This window comes from Malania oleifera, chromosome 5 (assembly GCF_029873635.1).
Source record: "Malania oleifera isolate guangnan ecotype guangnan chromosome 5, ASM2987363v1, whole genome shotgun sequence".
In the NCBI taxonomy this organism is placed as follows: Eukaryota; Viridiplantae; Streptophyta; class Magnoliopsida; order Santalales; family Ximeniaceae; genus Malania; species Malania oleifera.
The window spans coordinates 63,038,081-63,053,483 of NC_080421.1; the positions used below are offsets into that span (position 1 = coordinate 63,038,081).

The window sequence follows — 15,403 nt, forward strand, 5'->3', positions numbered from 1 at the left end:
AAAAGTCAATTAAATCAAGAGTTCGAGATGAAGGATCTTGGTGAAGCAAAGAAGATACTTGACATGGAGATATGCAGAGACAGAATGAGAAGAAGAGTTAGTTTGGCTTAGAAACAGTATTTGAAGAAGGCAGTACAAAGTTTTGGCATGTCTGAGCAGTTAAAACCAACTAACACTCCGCTTGCTCCTCACTTCAAACTTAGTGCATTTTTATCTCATAATTTAGATGAGGAATGTAAGTATATGTCACAAGTTCCTTATGCAAGTGCAGTTGGTAGTCTGATGTATGCAATGGTTTGTACAAGATCTGATATTTCGCAAGCTATTAGTATGGTGAGCAGGTATATGCATGATCTAGGTAAAAGACATTGGCAAGATTTGAAATGAATTTTATGATACATTATGAATACTATTGATGTTGGTATAGTATTTGAGGAAAATAATACTATTGATTAACGTGTTGTTGGATATGTGGATTTTGATTTTGTAGGTGATATGACAAACGTCGATCAACTATTGGATATGTATTTACATTTGCTAATGGTCTAGTGAGTTGGAGGTCTACCTTACAGTCTACTACTGCTTTGTCGGCGACAAAGCAGAGTACATGATAGTTTCAGAGGCTGTTAAGGAAGCTATTTGGTTGCAGGGTTTACATGGAAATTTGAGAGTTGTTCAGAAGCATATTATTGTGTTCTGTGATAGCCAGAGTGCTATTCATTTGGCAAAGAACCAAGTCTACCATGCACGAACGAAGCACATCAACTTTCGATATCACTTTATGCGGGACATAATTGATGAAGGCAAAATACTTCTTCAGAAGATTGCTACAGCTGAGGATTCCGCAGATATGTTGACCAAGATTGTGACAACAATCAAGTTCAAACATTGTTTGGACTTAATCAATATTTTGCAAGTCTGAATACTTTTGGAAGGCACTAATGATGTGGAACTCTAGAAAATGTTTGTGATTGAAAAATTTGTTGAATTTATCGTCAAGGTGGAGATTTGTTGTTTTTTTTTGTCCCACATTGGTGGAAAGTTTTTTTAAAACTTTTAGTTTGAATCTATATAAGGAGCTTCCCTCACCATTTGTAATCACACCTCCCATTTGAAGAGTTACAAATAGTATTTGTACTCTAGGGTATTTCTAATTACTATTGGTAATTTGAAATTTGCCCAAGTCGTAATTTTCTGGAAGTAGTGGATTGATTGTCGGTGCTCGAGGACGTAGGTAATTCTGTACCGAACCTCGTAAATTCTTGTGTTGTTCGTTATTGCTGTCTTTTATTATTAGTTTTTGCATTACTTTAGTTTTGTTATATATTCAATAGCAATAGTTGTTATATTAGTGTTTGGCATAAGTGGGGTGCCTGACACAACACCTCCAACATTTCAAAATTTGAGGCCGGATTTTTTCTAACCAGGGGAGATTTGATGTAGGACAAGAAGCAAGACCTTGGCAATATCCTTGTTGGAGAATAATTAAGAAGAATTGGGTCCTTGTATCTCAATAACATCTAATTTGCTAGCAAACCTGGTGTTACAAATGATCACAATAACCCCCTAGGTACCCATGGATGCTAACCAAACCCAGCCTTTGAATCTAAAGTTTACCCTTCCCCCCTCCATAGTTTATGTTAGAAGCTAATTTTTGCAATTCTTTTTGCCCCATTCTCTTTTTTCTTTCATAGGTCTAGGGGAAGCAATAACCTTAACAGCCTGGCCTAAAGGATTAACAGAGCACCCCTTTCTAACTAGAAGCTCTTGTGGGTCCTGACTGTTCCTCTCATCTCCCAATGGGTCAAGGGTTAAAGTCCTTCTTATAGGATCTAATCCTCACTGGTAAAAACGGTAATTTTTTTAAATACAGTCAACCATGTTGATAAGATACCTTTGCCAAAATTAAATAACTCATTGCAAGTATTAGAAATAGCAAGCCCAGATTTAGCATCAGACTCAGAATGGAGTTATGACTAGCTGCAAAAGGAATTATCTATATGATTTTCATCAGCAAAAGCTTCCTCATCAAAACGAGGGACTAGTAATGGATTTACTTTTCTTATCTTTCAGTTCTGTCAGTTATTCTTCCACAATGGTTGAAAAGTTGCACAGAGCCATCTTCACAGATTCTTCCTCCCTCTTTGAAATCTCTAGCATCTCCAACTCCCTATTTGAATTCTCTAGCACCTTTGGCAAACCATCTATCTTCATCCCCCCTGAATGCAGTACTTCCAGGCCCCCACCAGTCAAGCAAAGCCCCTCATGTGATTCTGGGTTTTTACTTGTACTGGAATTTTCTTTTTCCACCCAAACTAAGCCCGCTGAGCCAGCCCATTTAAACTCTCTTGGCCCTATTGGAAATACTGGTTTCAGAGTAAGTCCTCTGGGCGCAAAATGTGTGATATACATCTTATTTTGATTTCAATTAATTTCGATCCATATTTAGGTCCTGTAGATTTGGGCCTAGGTAGTGCCTGAAAATCTCTCTCTCCCAAATTTACTCTTTTCAAATTTCAATGACTTACCTAGCTGAGTTTTCTGACTGGTTTTGCCAGAATTACCCCATCTCCGATCCACAGCAGCTCCATTCTTCGCCATCTCTGCATGATGAGGCTCATTGGGGAGCCCATTACACACAAAGCTCTTTCCCTCTCGCTTTTCTGTCCCATTTTTTTCTGAGTATTTTGTTGTATTATGACTTTGTCTCCTTTGAGCGAATGGCAGAAAATCCACCGACCTGAGGCCTCCTACCCTCTGGAATCCTCAAAGAAAACGTTTCCTGTGAATACAGCAGTTTCTCAATTGTGATCAAACACCCAAATTTGTTTGACAGAAATGGTATGATCAAAGATCCTCCTGGACAACTCATTTTTAGGAGGAAAAATAAAAAGGGCAGCCCAGTGCACAAGGCTCCCGCATATGCGGGGTCTGGGGAAGTGGCGGACCACAATGGGTCTTTTTTCCCCAAGGAAAATTTGACTTTTGTTTCCAAACCCCAAAGTTCAGAGAGTTGTTTTTGGATTCATTTAACTTCATTATCAAGCAATAAGCAATGATATACTAGTTCTCAAATTGCTCCAGTATTCTAAGTGTCACAACACAGGAACCCACTCAAAAGAGAATAGCTTCCTATCTATTTTAACTGAAAATGACATGGCAGTAAAAAGAAAATCTTCTTCTATCTAAATCTTCATCGACTTCCCTTCAACTCTTTTTTTTTTTTTTTTAAATTTTCTTTTTGCAAAGCAAAAGTTTAAGTCAGAAACAAACTCGACAGCAAGCCCTCCACAATGCACTTTCCTTGAAGCTGAAAAATGGTAAAGGGTTAAGGCAGGTTGGAGACGAACGCAGTTGAAGGGCAGTATTCGCTTCGGCTGCCATCCCACACTATTAATTCATAGATTCGACTTTATCAAAATAGTACACACTGTTGAAGACATATAAATTAAACATGAATTTTAGAAATTCATTAATTTGGTGATTTTAAAGGACCATGAATATATATACATTCACACATGTATGTATGTGTGTGTGTGTGTGTGTGTGTGGGTATTTATAGATTTAGCATTTGAATACTTTAGAAGCCTATGAATTTAAATTTGGCAGGAAACAGCTTGGAAAAAAAAAAAAATCATCTCTTAACCCAACATGTGTGGACAACAGACCCACAAAGATGTGCCAAACCATCCAAAATGAAGAAACCAACAAAAAGCCCCATGCGGTGCATTTAGTTAATCTAACCCAGTTGTCATATAGTTTTCGAAGTTATCTTATTTTAAAACTACATTTAATTTAGAAGTTCTGTGCTTCATAGAATTTAACATTTGAGTAAAACATGAAACTTTTGGAATATTGAATTTCAGTAATCATATTGCCGTCCATACATCATTGTTGTGTTTGGTTCGCTAATAATCAAATTCATTGGAATGTATTGTTCATTTAATGGAAAAAATAAAATAAAATTCCAGCTGCAATTTTTAGAGAAGAGCATGATCTTCCTTACTCTCAGGCCACCCATGTCCTATGAAGCTCAGCTTTGTTGTCTTGCCAACAATAAACTGCGACCTGATGAACTTCTACGCTAAAACGACCAGCCTCAATGAGCTCCTGAGGCAATCAATTTTTCGAGATCTTGATCTTCACTGCCAGGTCAACAAACAAGATAATTGTTGATTATGAGGGATCTTCACCGGTTGTGCTTCCCATGATTAAAATTTGAAATTGCCGCTTCCAAAATTGCCTGAAAAATCGAGATTGTGATCAATTGATCTCCAATGAATGTGCTGGAGATGTTGAGCCCAAGTCTTTGAAATCGCACCCAGCTATCCGGCTGTTGGAAGCCAATTCTTCCATAATGCTCGACCAATTGCTCCGCCAACTGGCCACCTACCCCATCCTTGCCTAGATACTTATTGACAGTAGAGTCGAGACTCAGAGCGTTCTCCATTGCAAGTTTTTTTTACCAAGGATACACATTATCTTAAATTAGTAAAGTTACAGTACCACCTCTTAAATGGTAATAATATTTTCCTTGAAATATAATTAGATGATATAATTGGTAATGTGAGATGAATGGAATGTTGAATTTCTTTTGTGAACCAAACATGGGTATATTATCACATTGTAGGACTATTACATTACTAGTATCTTAGATTACCACTTTACCTAAAAGCTAAAGCTATTAGGTTGTGGGCCATTAATATATGTCAAGCTTTAACACTCCCCTATGTGCGGCTTGACAGCACGTGAATAGATATACACATGCTAGATAACACCCATTACAAGGAATAGAATAATTTTTAAACACCACACAATAAATGTAGACAACAAGACTAGAGCCTGGGATCTCCTGGTAACCAACTCTAAAAGAATATTCAATTATCACTTTACCTAAAAGCTTAAGCTTGTTAGGTTGTGAGCCAACACTGTATATCAAGCTTTAACACAATACTCTCATTCCATGAACCAAATGCCCGCTTTAGAGTAACAACACTCCCTAGTACTTACTCTTTATTCCAAATGCTATATTTTGTCACATTTGTGATTTTGTTTAAGCTAAAATTTAATACTCAATGAAGCAGAGAAACAGAACTGGGTCTTTTATCATTTGTAGGAACTAAAACCATGATGATAACCAATACTTATGGTATATGTTGTATGCGTTAGAAATGGTGTAGTCCTAAGAGGGGAGGTGAATTGGGTATTAAAAAATTTATGCAAGTACTTTAACAATTATACTCACAATTTTAGCACATGATCAAACTACTATTCACTATAAGTATGAACAAATATAAGTGCTACTATTCACTATAAGTATGAACAAATATAAGTGTGCTTAATTTAAAGAGATTAGGGAAGAGAGAATAAAAACTCATATTTTTACAAGGTTTGGCAATCCCTACCTATGTCCTTGCCTCAAGAAAACCACTTGAGGATTTCACTATTCACACCTTTAAGGCGGAGACGCCTTTACAATTCCTCCTTAACCAGGCGGAGATGCCTTTACAACTCCTCCTCAACTAGGCAGAAATGCCTTTACACTCCCTCCTTGACTAGGCGGAGATGCCTCTTCAAGCAATATACCCTTGCTTGACATGATTCACACCCGAACCATCATTGTAGAATGAAGAATCAAAAGTGTACAATGAGTGCTCCTTAATTGAGCGAATAAGTACAATAAGAATACCACACTAATACACTCAAAAGATTATGAATGAAGTTCAAGGAGTATTTAGAAGGTGAGCACTTGAAAGATAAACAAGAAATTTGCATAGTGCTTGAAAATATTTTTCAAGTAAGGATAAAAAACTTTGAATGTGTATAATAGATATATATCCCTTTCCTTCTCTTACAAAAACAAGTTAAAAGCCTTGTATTTATAGACAAGATGGTCTATTAACTGTTTTATGACCCTTGGGCTTTGAAAATAAATGATTATTTTGAAAACTAGCCGTTTTATGGCCGTTACGGCGCTTATCCCGCGATTTTCGGTCGACCAGATTTCTGGGCAATTTCACCCGCGAACACCCTTCAATATTTAGGGCATAACTTTTGCTAGAGAACTCCAAATAGGGCGATCTTGGTATCAAAATAAAGTTAAGAAAATTTTCCACAACTTTTGTGTTGAACATTTTTTAAGATGGGAAGTTTTTGATAGAGAAAATTGGAGTTTTTTCTCATTTTATTATTATTTTAAAATAAAATATTAAATAATACTCTATTTGGGAAAAAATTTCCTAATCTAATGCTTACGTAATCTCGCAGGTTGGGGCTGCGAGATTTAAACAAATCTCGCAAGTTGGGACTACGAGATTTAAACAAATCTCACAGGTTGGTCCTGTGAGATTTGCATGAACACTTGTGTTGAATGGCTGATGCACAGTTCTCTCCAAAAGAGGAGATCCCCTGCGTGGCTGCGTCTGTTCTCTCCCTCTCAGTGTACAAATAATGTATAGATGTGTGGCCATCAATGAATGGGGACTGGGCTAGATTCCTGAAACAGCTAGAAGTAGGAAGCAACATGATGTGGGGTTTCTACTTTTTTTTTTTTTATTGAAAACATCATGTCAGCCATTAATTTTCTTTTCTCCAACCTCCACCCCCATCAAGGAAACTACATAATATATATATATATAAAGAAAGAATTTGTATGAAAAGTCAAAACAAAAAGAAAGGTATGTGCGAGGGAGTAAGGTGGAAGAAGGAGCAGAAGGGAACAAAGGGTTTGCACCCACAAAAACAGGAGTGATATTAGGCGCAGTTTAATGCAGTAGCAACTATAAATATTATTTTCTCATTTTAAAATTATGATTTGATTAAAAAAATTATTTTTTAAAAAAATCTGAAGGATAATAAAACATACTTTCATTTTTTTACACAAATTTTAAAAATTTATGAAAACAAGTGACATTTTATAGTCATAGAAAAAGTTTAAAATGAAAAAAAAAAAAATTATTTTTTACAACTAGGTATTGAGTTGTAGAAGTTAACATGATTGATATTGCCCAATTAATCATACTTTACTTTATATTTAACCAACAAAAAGAATTGAATTTTTTATCTAAGATATAGTATAATTTACTGATCTCTCCGTGCCACCAAGTAGACTTAAAGATCCATTTGAATAAAAGATTTTATTTAAAAAATTTTTTTTAAAAAAATACACCAAGCATTCAAACATCTAGCCTCCTACTCCATGTATTCATGAAAAATAAATGGGATAAAAAACCAAAATAAAAATGAAAACATGTAAGAAATATAAGAAATAGATGAAACTGTATACATATGTGTTTTTTGTAATTATAAATCATTAGAGCTAGCTAGAGTTAATTTAAGTTTGCATATGTTTCTCTACTTCTGCTATTTTATAATATACCAACAAAACAGATATACATATATACATATATACATATATATATATATATATATATGTATGTATGTATGTATGTATGTATGCCTAAACTAATTGATAGATATATTAACTTTCATTGGATCACTAATCTTAGAAATTAAAATGCTGCTAGAGCTAGCAAGCATACATGTAAAATATATACTTAATTGACTAATTACTTGATTCTTTATCCCCAAAAAATGATAAAATGATCATACCTTTCTTTTTGTTGACTTTTCATACAAATTCTTTCTTTATATATATATATTATGTAGTTTCCTTGATGGTGGTGGAGGTTGGAGAAAAAAAAATTAATGGCTAACATGATGTTTTCAATAATACAAAAAAAAAAGTAGAAACCCCACATCATACTGCTTCCTACTTGTAGCTGTTTCAGGAATCTAGCCCAGCCCGTGTTCTTCATCATTGCCCCGACACATCCATATATCATTCATTGTATACTAAGAAGGAGAGAAGAGACGCAGTCAGGTAAGGGATCTTCTCTCATTATTGCTTTTGGAGAGAACTAACTGTGTATCAGCCATTCAATATATCGGCCTCAACGGAGCATGTGCAGGGAACGTGAAGAAGTGTCCATGCAAATCTCGCAGTCCCAACTTGCGAGATTTGTTTAAATCTCGCAGCCCAACCTGCAAGATTACGTAAGCATTAGATTGAGAAATTTCTTCCCAAATAGAGTATTATTTAATATTTTATTTTAAAATAATAATAAAACGGGAAAAAACTCGAGAAAATTGCACATCAATGCGGTGGCAGAAAAATGAAGGGGATTTGGGAAATCTTGTTTTGGGGTTTTTCATTCCAAAAATGTTTTTAACACTTTGAAGTAATTTTTGCGCCTTTATAAAATGATTTTCAATGAAATATAGAGTGCCTAGGGTCCAACTAAGGTCACCTATGAGCTTCTTCATATAATCAATGAAAGTGTACTTACATAGGTCCTATTGCAAAATACATGAAATAAATTCTTTAAATTCTTCAAGCTTGGACTTCATGAGCTCCATAAATATCTTCATAGTCTTCAAGCTTGGTCTTAATACACTCCATGTTCATAGCCAAATATCATTGTCTTGTACGCTTCATGGCTTTCCAATTTGCATTTGTTATTGTGCTTAATACCTTAATACCTGTGTACACACTTAATAGCACAATTAGATGCCTTGGTTTGTCATTATCAAAACGGGATGAAACCTTAAAAAGCCAACAATCTCTCCCTTTTTGATGATGACAAACAAGGAGCGAAATGAGGTAGCCTTGACAAAGCTCCCCCTCACAATATGCATAAACATAATAATAGGCAATGTAAAGCATGTTAGACATATTGAGATTAAGACTTAGAATTCCTCAAGTTATACTCGTTTAAGCTCAATTTTCATTAGCTTTCCAAAATGTATTTTGCTCATAATTCTCCCAAAAATTTAACTATGAAAAATTTAACCTTATACTCATAATTCTCCTCCTTTTGATTTAGAAGCCAAAAGTGTTTTGCTCATAGTTCTTCCCAAATTTAATCATATAATCATTTTGCTCATAATTCTCCCCTTTTGACATCAGCAAAAGGTGTCATTTAAGCATGATATCTTCAAAAATTACAGTATGACTTTAGAAAATATTTCTTGTATATTTAAACTTTTAATTTTCCATCTTTCGGCTAGAATTTTCCTTCTTTTGATATTATTAACTGATAAGATTTCTATTTTTGTTCTAATTTCTTTTCTTGCCATAAAATTCCCATTTTGTTCTAAAATTTCCCCCTTTTGACATCATCAAAAGGTGCTTGGAACTATGCTAGCTTTATACTTCAAAAATCTCCTCCTTTTGACATTAAGGCTAGGTTAGATAAAATGAATTCATTTTCCTGGTAAGCATTTAAACTTAACATAGATCAAGTCATTTTTACACTTCAACCAGAATAAGCAACTATATGGATCATAATCAAATTAGAAAACTTAATATTGAGTCATATATGGTGTCCATGAATTCTTAAAATCAAGCCACATCTAATCCTTTATCCATAGAAAGTAGATATGATGTGCATGATTTTCAGAAAAGGCTCAACAATCAAGACATGATGAATGGCATGCATATGTATTACAAGAAAGTTAATTTTAAAACATTTTCTCCTAGGATGGAGCTCATGCTCCCTTGTATGTTCTCATGCTTGTGTATATACAGTTTCTGTCGAGGATGAATTTGATTTATTCATCCAGCATTCAGCATCCTTCATAATAACACTCAACCAGCATGCAACAACCTAATATCGACTATTCAACATGCAGTTCCCATTATGACGATATCCACTCATATATCATCCAACCAGCATGCAACATGCTATTGATCATCAACTAATCAGCATGCAATTCCCATTATATCATTATCATGTCAGCATACAATCAATTGCATATTCTCACATTATTATCATTCAGCATATAATCACCTGCATATGACATTCCAACCAGCATGCAATAGCCAGCAAGGCTATACCCAATCAGCATGCAATAACTATGCAGTAACCAGCATTAACTATCCAGCATGCAATATAATCCATCAAAAAAATAGTCTGCATCCAGCATGCAGAAGCTATAAGTATTCAATACTGACAATATTCACTCATTTGTCTGCATCCAGCATGCAGAAGCTTTCCTATACCTATCCAACCAGCATGCAGAGGCTTACATTAACTATTTAATCATTTGAATTTCTCATATTGGCTTAATTCTCTTAAGTCCTCAATATAGTAAATGTGTATACTATGGTTTGACATCTATCCACTACCCAATCACTTAGTCATCACTATCCCCTTTTATTTTAATATCTAAACCTAACATCTAAGGAAGAACTATTCTAAAAATTATGTAATTCTTTTTGGTTCCCATTCTTCCTTGGGTCCTAAGGGGTTTGTTTTCTTGACAACCCATACCATCTTTCTTTCTTTGCCTTTAGCACCTCAAAATGGGCAAGTGTAACGAATGTGCCCTTTTCTTTTCACAATATAAGCAAGTTTTGTATGTATGTAAAAGATTTGACTTATAATCCCTATTTTTACTTGATGAGGTATAAAAATTATTTATAGGATGAACTAAAATCCTTTTTGAAAAAGGTTATTTCATTTAGCTCCTAAGGATTTATTGGAGTTATCTTTTTGACTTGTAAATTTCGAGATTATTCTAGTATACTCTTCGATTTTTCTTTCCAAGCTAGAGATTTTCAAATCCTCCTTTTTTTCAAGAGTGGCATGAGATTCTTTTAAATCAAGTTCGAAGCCTTGTATTTATAGGCAAGATCTTCTACTAGCCTTTTTATGACCATTGGGCTTTGAAAATAAAATGATTGTTTTTAAAAGTAGCCGTTTTATGGCTGCTACAGTGCTTATCCTGCGATTTCTGGTTGCTCAGATCCTCATGACCATTGGGCTTTGAAAATAAATGATTATTTTGAAAACTAGCCGTTTTATGGCTGTTACAGCGCTTATCCCGCGATTTTCGGTCGCCTAGATTTCTGGGCAATTTCACTCGCGAACACCCTTCAGTATTTGGGACATAACTTTTGCTAGAGAACTCCAAATATGGCGATCTTGGTATCAGAAGAAAAACTAAAAAAATTTCTCACAACATTTGTGTTGAACAATTTTTAAAATGGAAAGTTTTTTATAGAGAAAATTGCACATCAATGTGGCGGCAGAAAAATGAAGGGGACTTGGAAAATCTTGTTTTGAGATTTTTTATTACAAAAATGATTTTAACACTTTGAAATAATTGTTGCACATTTATAAAATGATTTTCAATGAAACATAGAGTACCTAGGGTCCAACTAAGGTCACGTATGAGCTTCTTCATATAATCAATGAAAGTGTACTTACATAGGTCCTGTTTGCTAAATACATGAAATAAATTCTTTAAATTCTTCAAGCTTGGACTTCATGAGCTCCATAAATATCTTCATAGTCCTCAAGCTTGGTCTTAATATGCTTCATGTTCATAGCCAAAAATCATTGTCTTGTATGCTTCATTTCGTTCCAATTTGCATTTGTTATTGTGCTTAATACCTTAATACCTGTGTACACGCTTAATAGCACAATTAGATGCCTTGGTTTGTCATTATCAAAAACGGGATGAAACCTAGAAATGCCAACAGTATGTTGATTGATAAAAAATTTTAAATTTACTAAAAATTATTTTTAAAAATTTGTATATAAAAACTTTTGGTGTTAAAATTGTGAATTCATATGTTGTTGTTTTACATGTTTTTTCGTGCACAAACCAAATTTGAGAATCTTTATTCCATTAGGTATTATTTAGCCTTTGCTGTGGCATGCCTGTTGCACTGTTTCCATTTTACTGTGGAGTGCTGAGTGCTCTCCTAAACCATAAAACTTCAATTGGAGTTGAATTTCGTCACCATGTTACATGAATTTTTGGTCATTGTTACATGCTGTGATTTTGTTGGGTGATGTGATATAAAAAATGACCAAAATCGTTCATGCAGCCCAATTTTCTTACCAAGGATATCACTTAGTGACATATGGAGGCCTGCTACAAGGAAATATAGTGGCAACAATATTTGGAAAATGTTGAAAACATCCATTTCAGTTCTTCTCTCTCAGTCAGTACTCCAGGTATATGATTTACATACATGCATGTGTTTGTGCATGCTTGTAGATAATGACTTTTTCCTTTTTATTTATCTTACATGCATTGGCATCCTAATCTGTAGCTCTTACTGATTACTTTTGTTGTTAGTATCGCTACTGTGTTAGTTGAGTTTTTAAGTGTGAGTTAGTGCTTGAGTTACTAACAGTAATAGGATCATTGTTATGCACTTGATATATATTATAAATAGAGGGAGAGACCTATCATTATGATTAGGCCTTCCAATTTACACATATTCCTAGCATGGTATTAGAGTATGGTCCTCAAACCTGAACCCTAGGTGCCACAGCTGCCTTTAAACTGAAGCCTTAAACTCTAATTTGGTGCATGTCTGCCATTGTAGGAGAATTACTAGCACCATTGTAGACCTGAAAACCAGCCAGCAGCTGCCAGAAGACACAGCAGTCTCTGGAAATTCCCTGGATGACACTGTCAGTTGAGGAACACAAAACCAATATAGATCTTGCAAAACCAACACTATAACCACCCGCAGACATTGCCAATCTGCCTGCACTTGAAATCCTATTGCTAGAGCTGCCCTCGTGCACTGGTTGAAGGTCGACAGTGGCAACCCCATGTGCCAGCCCATGATGCTTCGTACAACTGTGTTTTTTGGCTGAATTGATCCTATGTTGTTTGAATCTCTTTATAAACCATATTTATGAATCTCTTGTGATGGATTTTTGTCCAAAGATATCACCTTTTAGTTACTCATGTGTGGGGCACTCTGGGAATTATTGTATGGTACTGCTGGAGGCTGTTCGTTGATATTTACTGCATTCATTGAGGCTGAAACCACAGTATTTGCTTTGTTTATCATTTGTTCAGTTTGTCTTGTTCATTGTGTGGTTGTGGTTTGATCCAGTTGTCAAAGGTTGTGTGTGTTGGGATAGACTCCACAAATCCAAAAAGTATCTTGTTCTTGTGTTTGTGATTTGCTCCCATGGTCAAGGTTGTGTGTGTTGGGATGAAGTCCACAAATCTCAAAGGTATGTTCATGATTTGCTCCCCTGGTGACTGAGTCACTTGCTTGGCCATTGGTAAACAGTGTACCATACTGTCAAAGAGGAGGAGTATTCAAGATTCCTGCAGAGTCAGACATCCCAACAAGCATTAATCACCTTGCATCTTTTTCTCAGAAAGGTAATCCTATAGTCTGTATGTCATTAGGTATCTCTTCCATTAGTCCTTGGGTTATTGGTTTTGCCACCACTATCCACATCGTAGTTGTTAAAATATTATGATTCACAATTCGATTTGTATCAATTCCACACCAAATCGATTTGAAAATACTAGCGAATCTAAAAACAGCCGAATCATTGCTGAATCTATCAAATATATTTGAATCTAATGATTCACATGATTTTGGACTTATTATATCCTGACAAACCTAACTAGTTTAAAATCCCCAAAACAAACATTTCTTTCTTTTTTACTGCTCTTACTTTTATAGAATTACTTTCCATTCCTTGTATATGTGAGTTTTGTGCTTAAAAAAGGAGAAAATAGAACTTTAGGTCTTATGTTGCCTTCAAAAAGCCCTTCTGTGGACCATGAGTCTGCCTACTATTCCAAATCCTTAATCCGTTTCACATTTTTCTTGCATTGCAATTTTGCATGGAAGGTTTGGAACAAGTTATTCAATTACTTTGAAGAAAGTTGGGTTGTTAATAGTGGAGGAGTTCTTGGAAATATCTTTGGTGGGGTTCGGGAGGAAGAAGGAAGGAGTTGCATTATGCAATTGTGCTTTATTTGCAGTGTTTTGGGGCTTGTGGAAGGAATGTAACTTGTGTATATTTTCAGGGAAGAGGTTACCATATTGGTTGGTGTGGGAAAAGGTTCTTTTTATGACTTCATAATGGTGTGTGGGCAATGGAAATTTCAAGGGGATGTGTATTTCAGATGTTCAACGCAATTGGATGTCTCTTCTTAGGGCGTGTTGATTTTCTTTCGTTCTCTTTTTCTTTTTATGTTTTTTCTTGTTTTAGTTTTCTTAAGGATTCCTGATTTCATTGAGATGTCTTCTCCCCTGATTGTATATTATTTCTTTATCTATTGAATTTTTTTTTCTATAAAATAAAAATTATCTCTTGCTTTCCTATTGCATCTTCATTGAACCTTCTCATTGCTTAGATCATCCTAATTTGCTAATGTACACATGACAATGACTCAAGGGAGAAGAGCCTCCTCTGGCTTCTACTTCAACACCTCTAGTCTCCTTGCTTGATGATGCTATTTCCCAAGATGTTGATCTTCCCATTGCTGTCCAAAAAAGTAAACGCACTTGTATGCAACATCCAATCGTTAACTTTGTTTTCTGTGATTCCTTATCACCCTTATAATTGTGTTTTTTCTTCTATTGCTCTTCATAATTCTATTTCTGAAGCCCTATCACATTCTAGGTGGACTGCGATGGTTGAAGAAATACATGCATTATTGGATAATGATCCTTGGGAGTTGGAACTTCTTCTCAATAAGTTTTGGTTGTCTTTGATATTGCGTTTGGGAGCATGGATTTCGAACCTTATATTTGGATTTGGGTGGCTTTGGATAAATTTCAATATAATTTAATATTACACCTTATCCAAATCCAATACAAACCCAAATTCAAGACCTCTCCAATCATAGGGTGGTGTATACCCTGAAGTTCAATCAGGATGGCTTGTTTGAAGGCCCGCTTGTTGCTAAGGGATACACTCTAGTGTATACCTGGTCACCAAACGTGCCTTGGTTCATTTGGTCATCTTCTTAGCAACTTAGTGTAATTGGCCTCTGCATCAATTAGATGTTAAGAATGCCTTCCTACATGGTGATTTTACGAGGTTTATATGGAGCACCCACCTAGGTTTGTTGGACAAGGGGGGGGGGGGTGTCAAAATTAGTGTGTTGGCCCAAGAAATCCTTGTATGGTCTAAAGTAGTCTCCTAGATCATGGTTTGGTTGATTCATTGTCGTAGTACTTGAGTTTGGTCTTCAACGGGCATGGTAGATCACTTTGTATTTTAGTGTCATACTACTTGTAGGATTTTGCTTGTTGTGTCTGTGGATGGTATTATGGTTGGTGGTGGTGATGATCAAGGTATCCAACACATAAGCATTTTCCCTAAACTAAATTTTAGACCAAAGATTTAGGGCTATTGAAATAGTTTTTTGGCTATAGAAGTATCTAGATCATAGTTACCTAGAGCATAGTGCATTTTAGGTTGTGGTACATGTACAAGAATGAGCTACACTGCTTAAGTGGTATGCAGTTTTTGAGGGAGTAGGCTTAGTTTGGGTTGATTGCTTGCATGATCTTAAATTTCCATGCAAATGTCAAAACTTCTACTTTTGATCACCC

At 35.3% G+C, this 15,403-nt stretch overlaps 1 protein-coding gene across 1 annotated transcript in view; it reads left to right on the forward strand.

Annotated features, from left to right (window-relative positions):
* Positions 1-15,403, forward strand: part of LOC131155747 (uncharacterized) — a 136,370-nt gene that overhangs the window by 61,487 nt on the left and 59,480 nt on the right. The window contains exon 6 of the mRNA XM_058109127.1: positions 11,900-12,029. Within this exon, the coding sequence (XP_057965110.1) occupies positions 11,900-12,029 (130 nt within the window). The remainder of the gene's footprint in view (positions 1-11,899; positions 12,030-15,403) is intronic.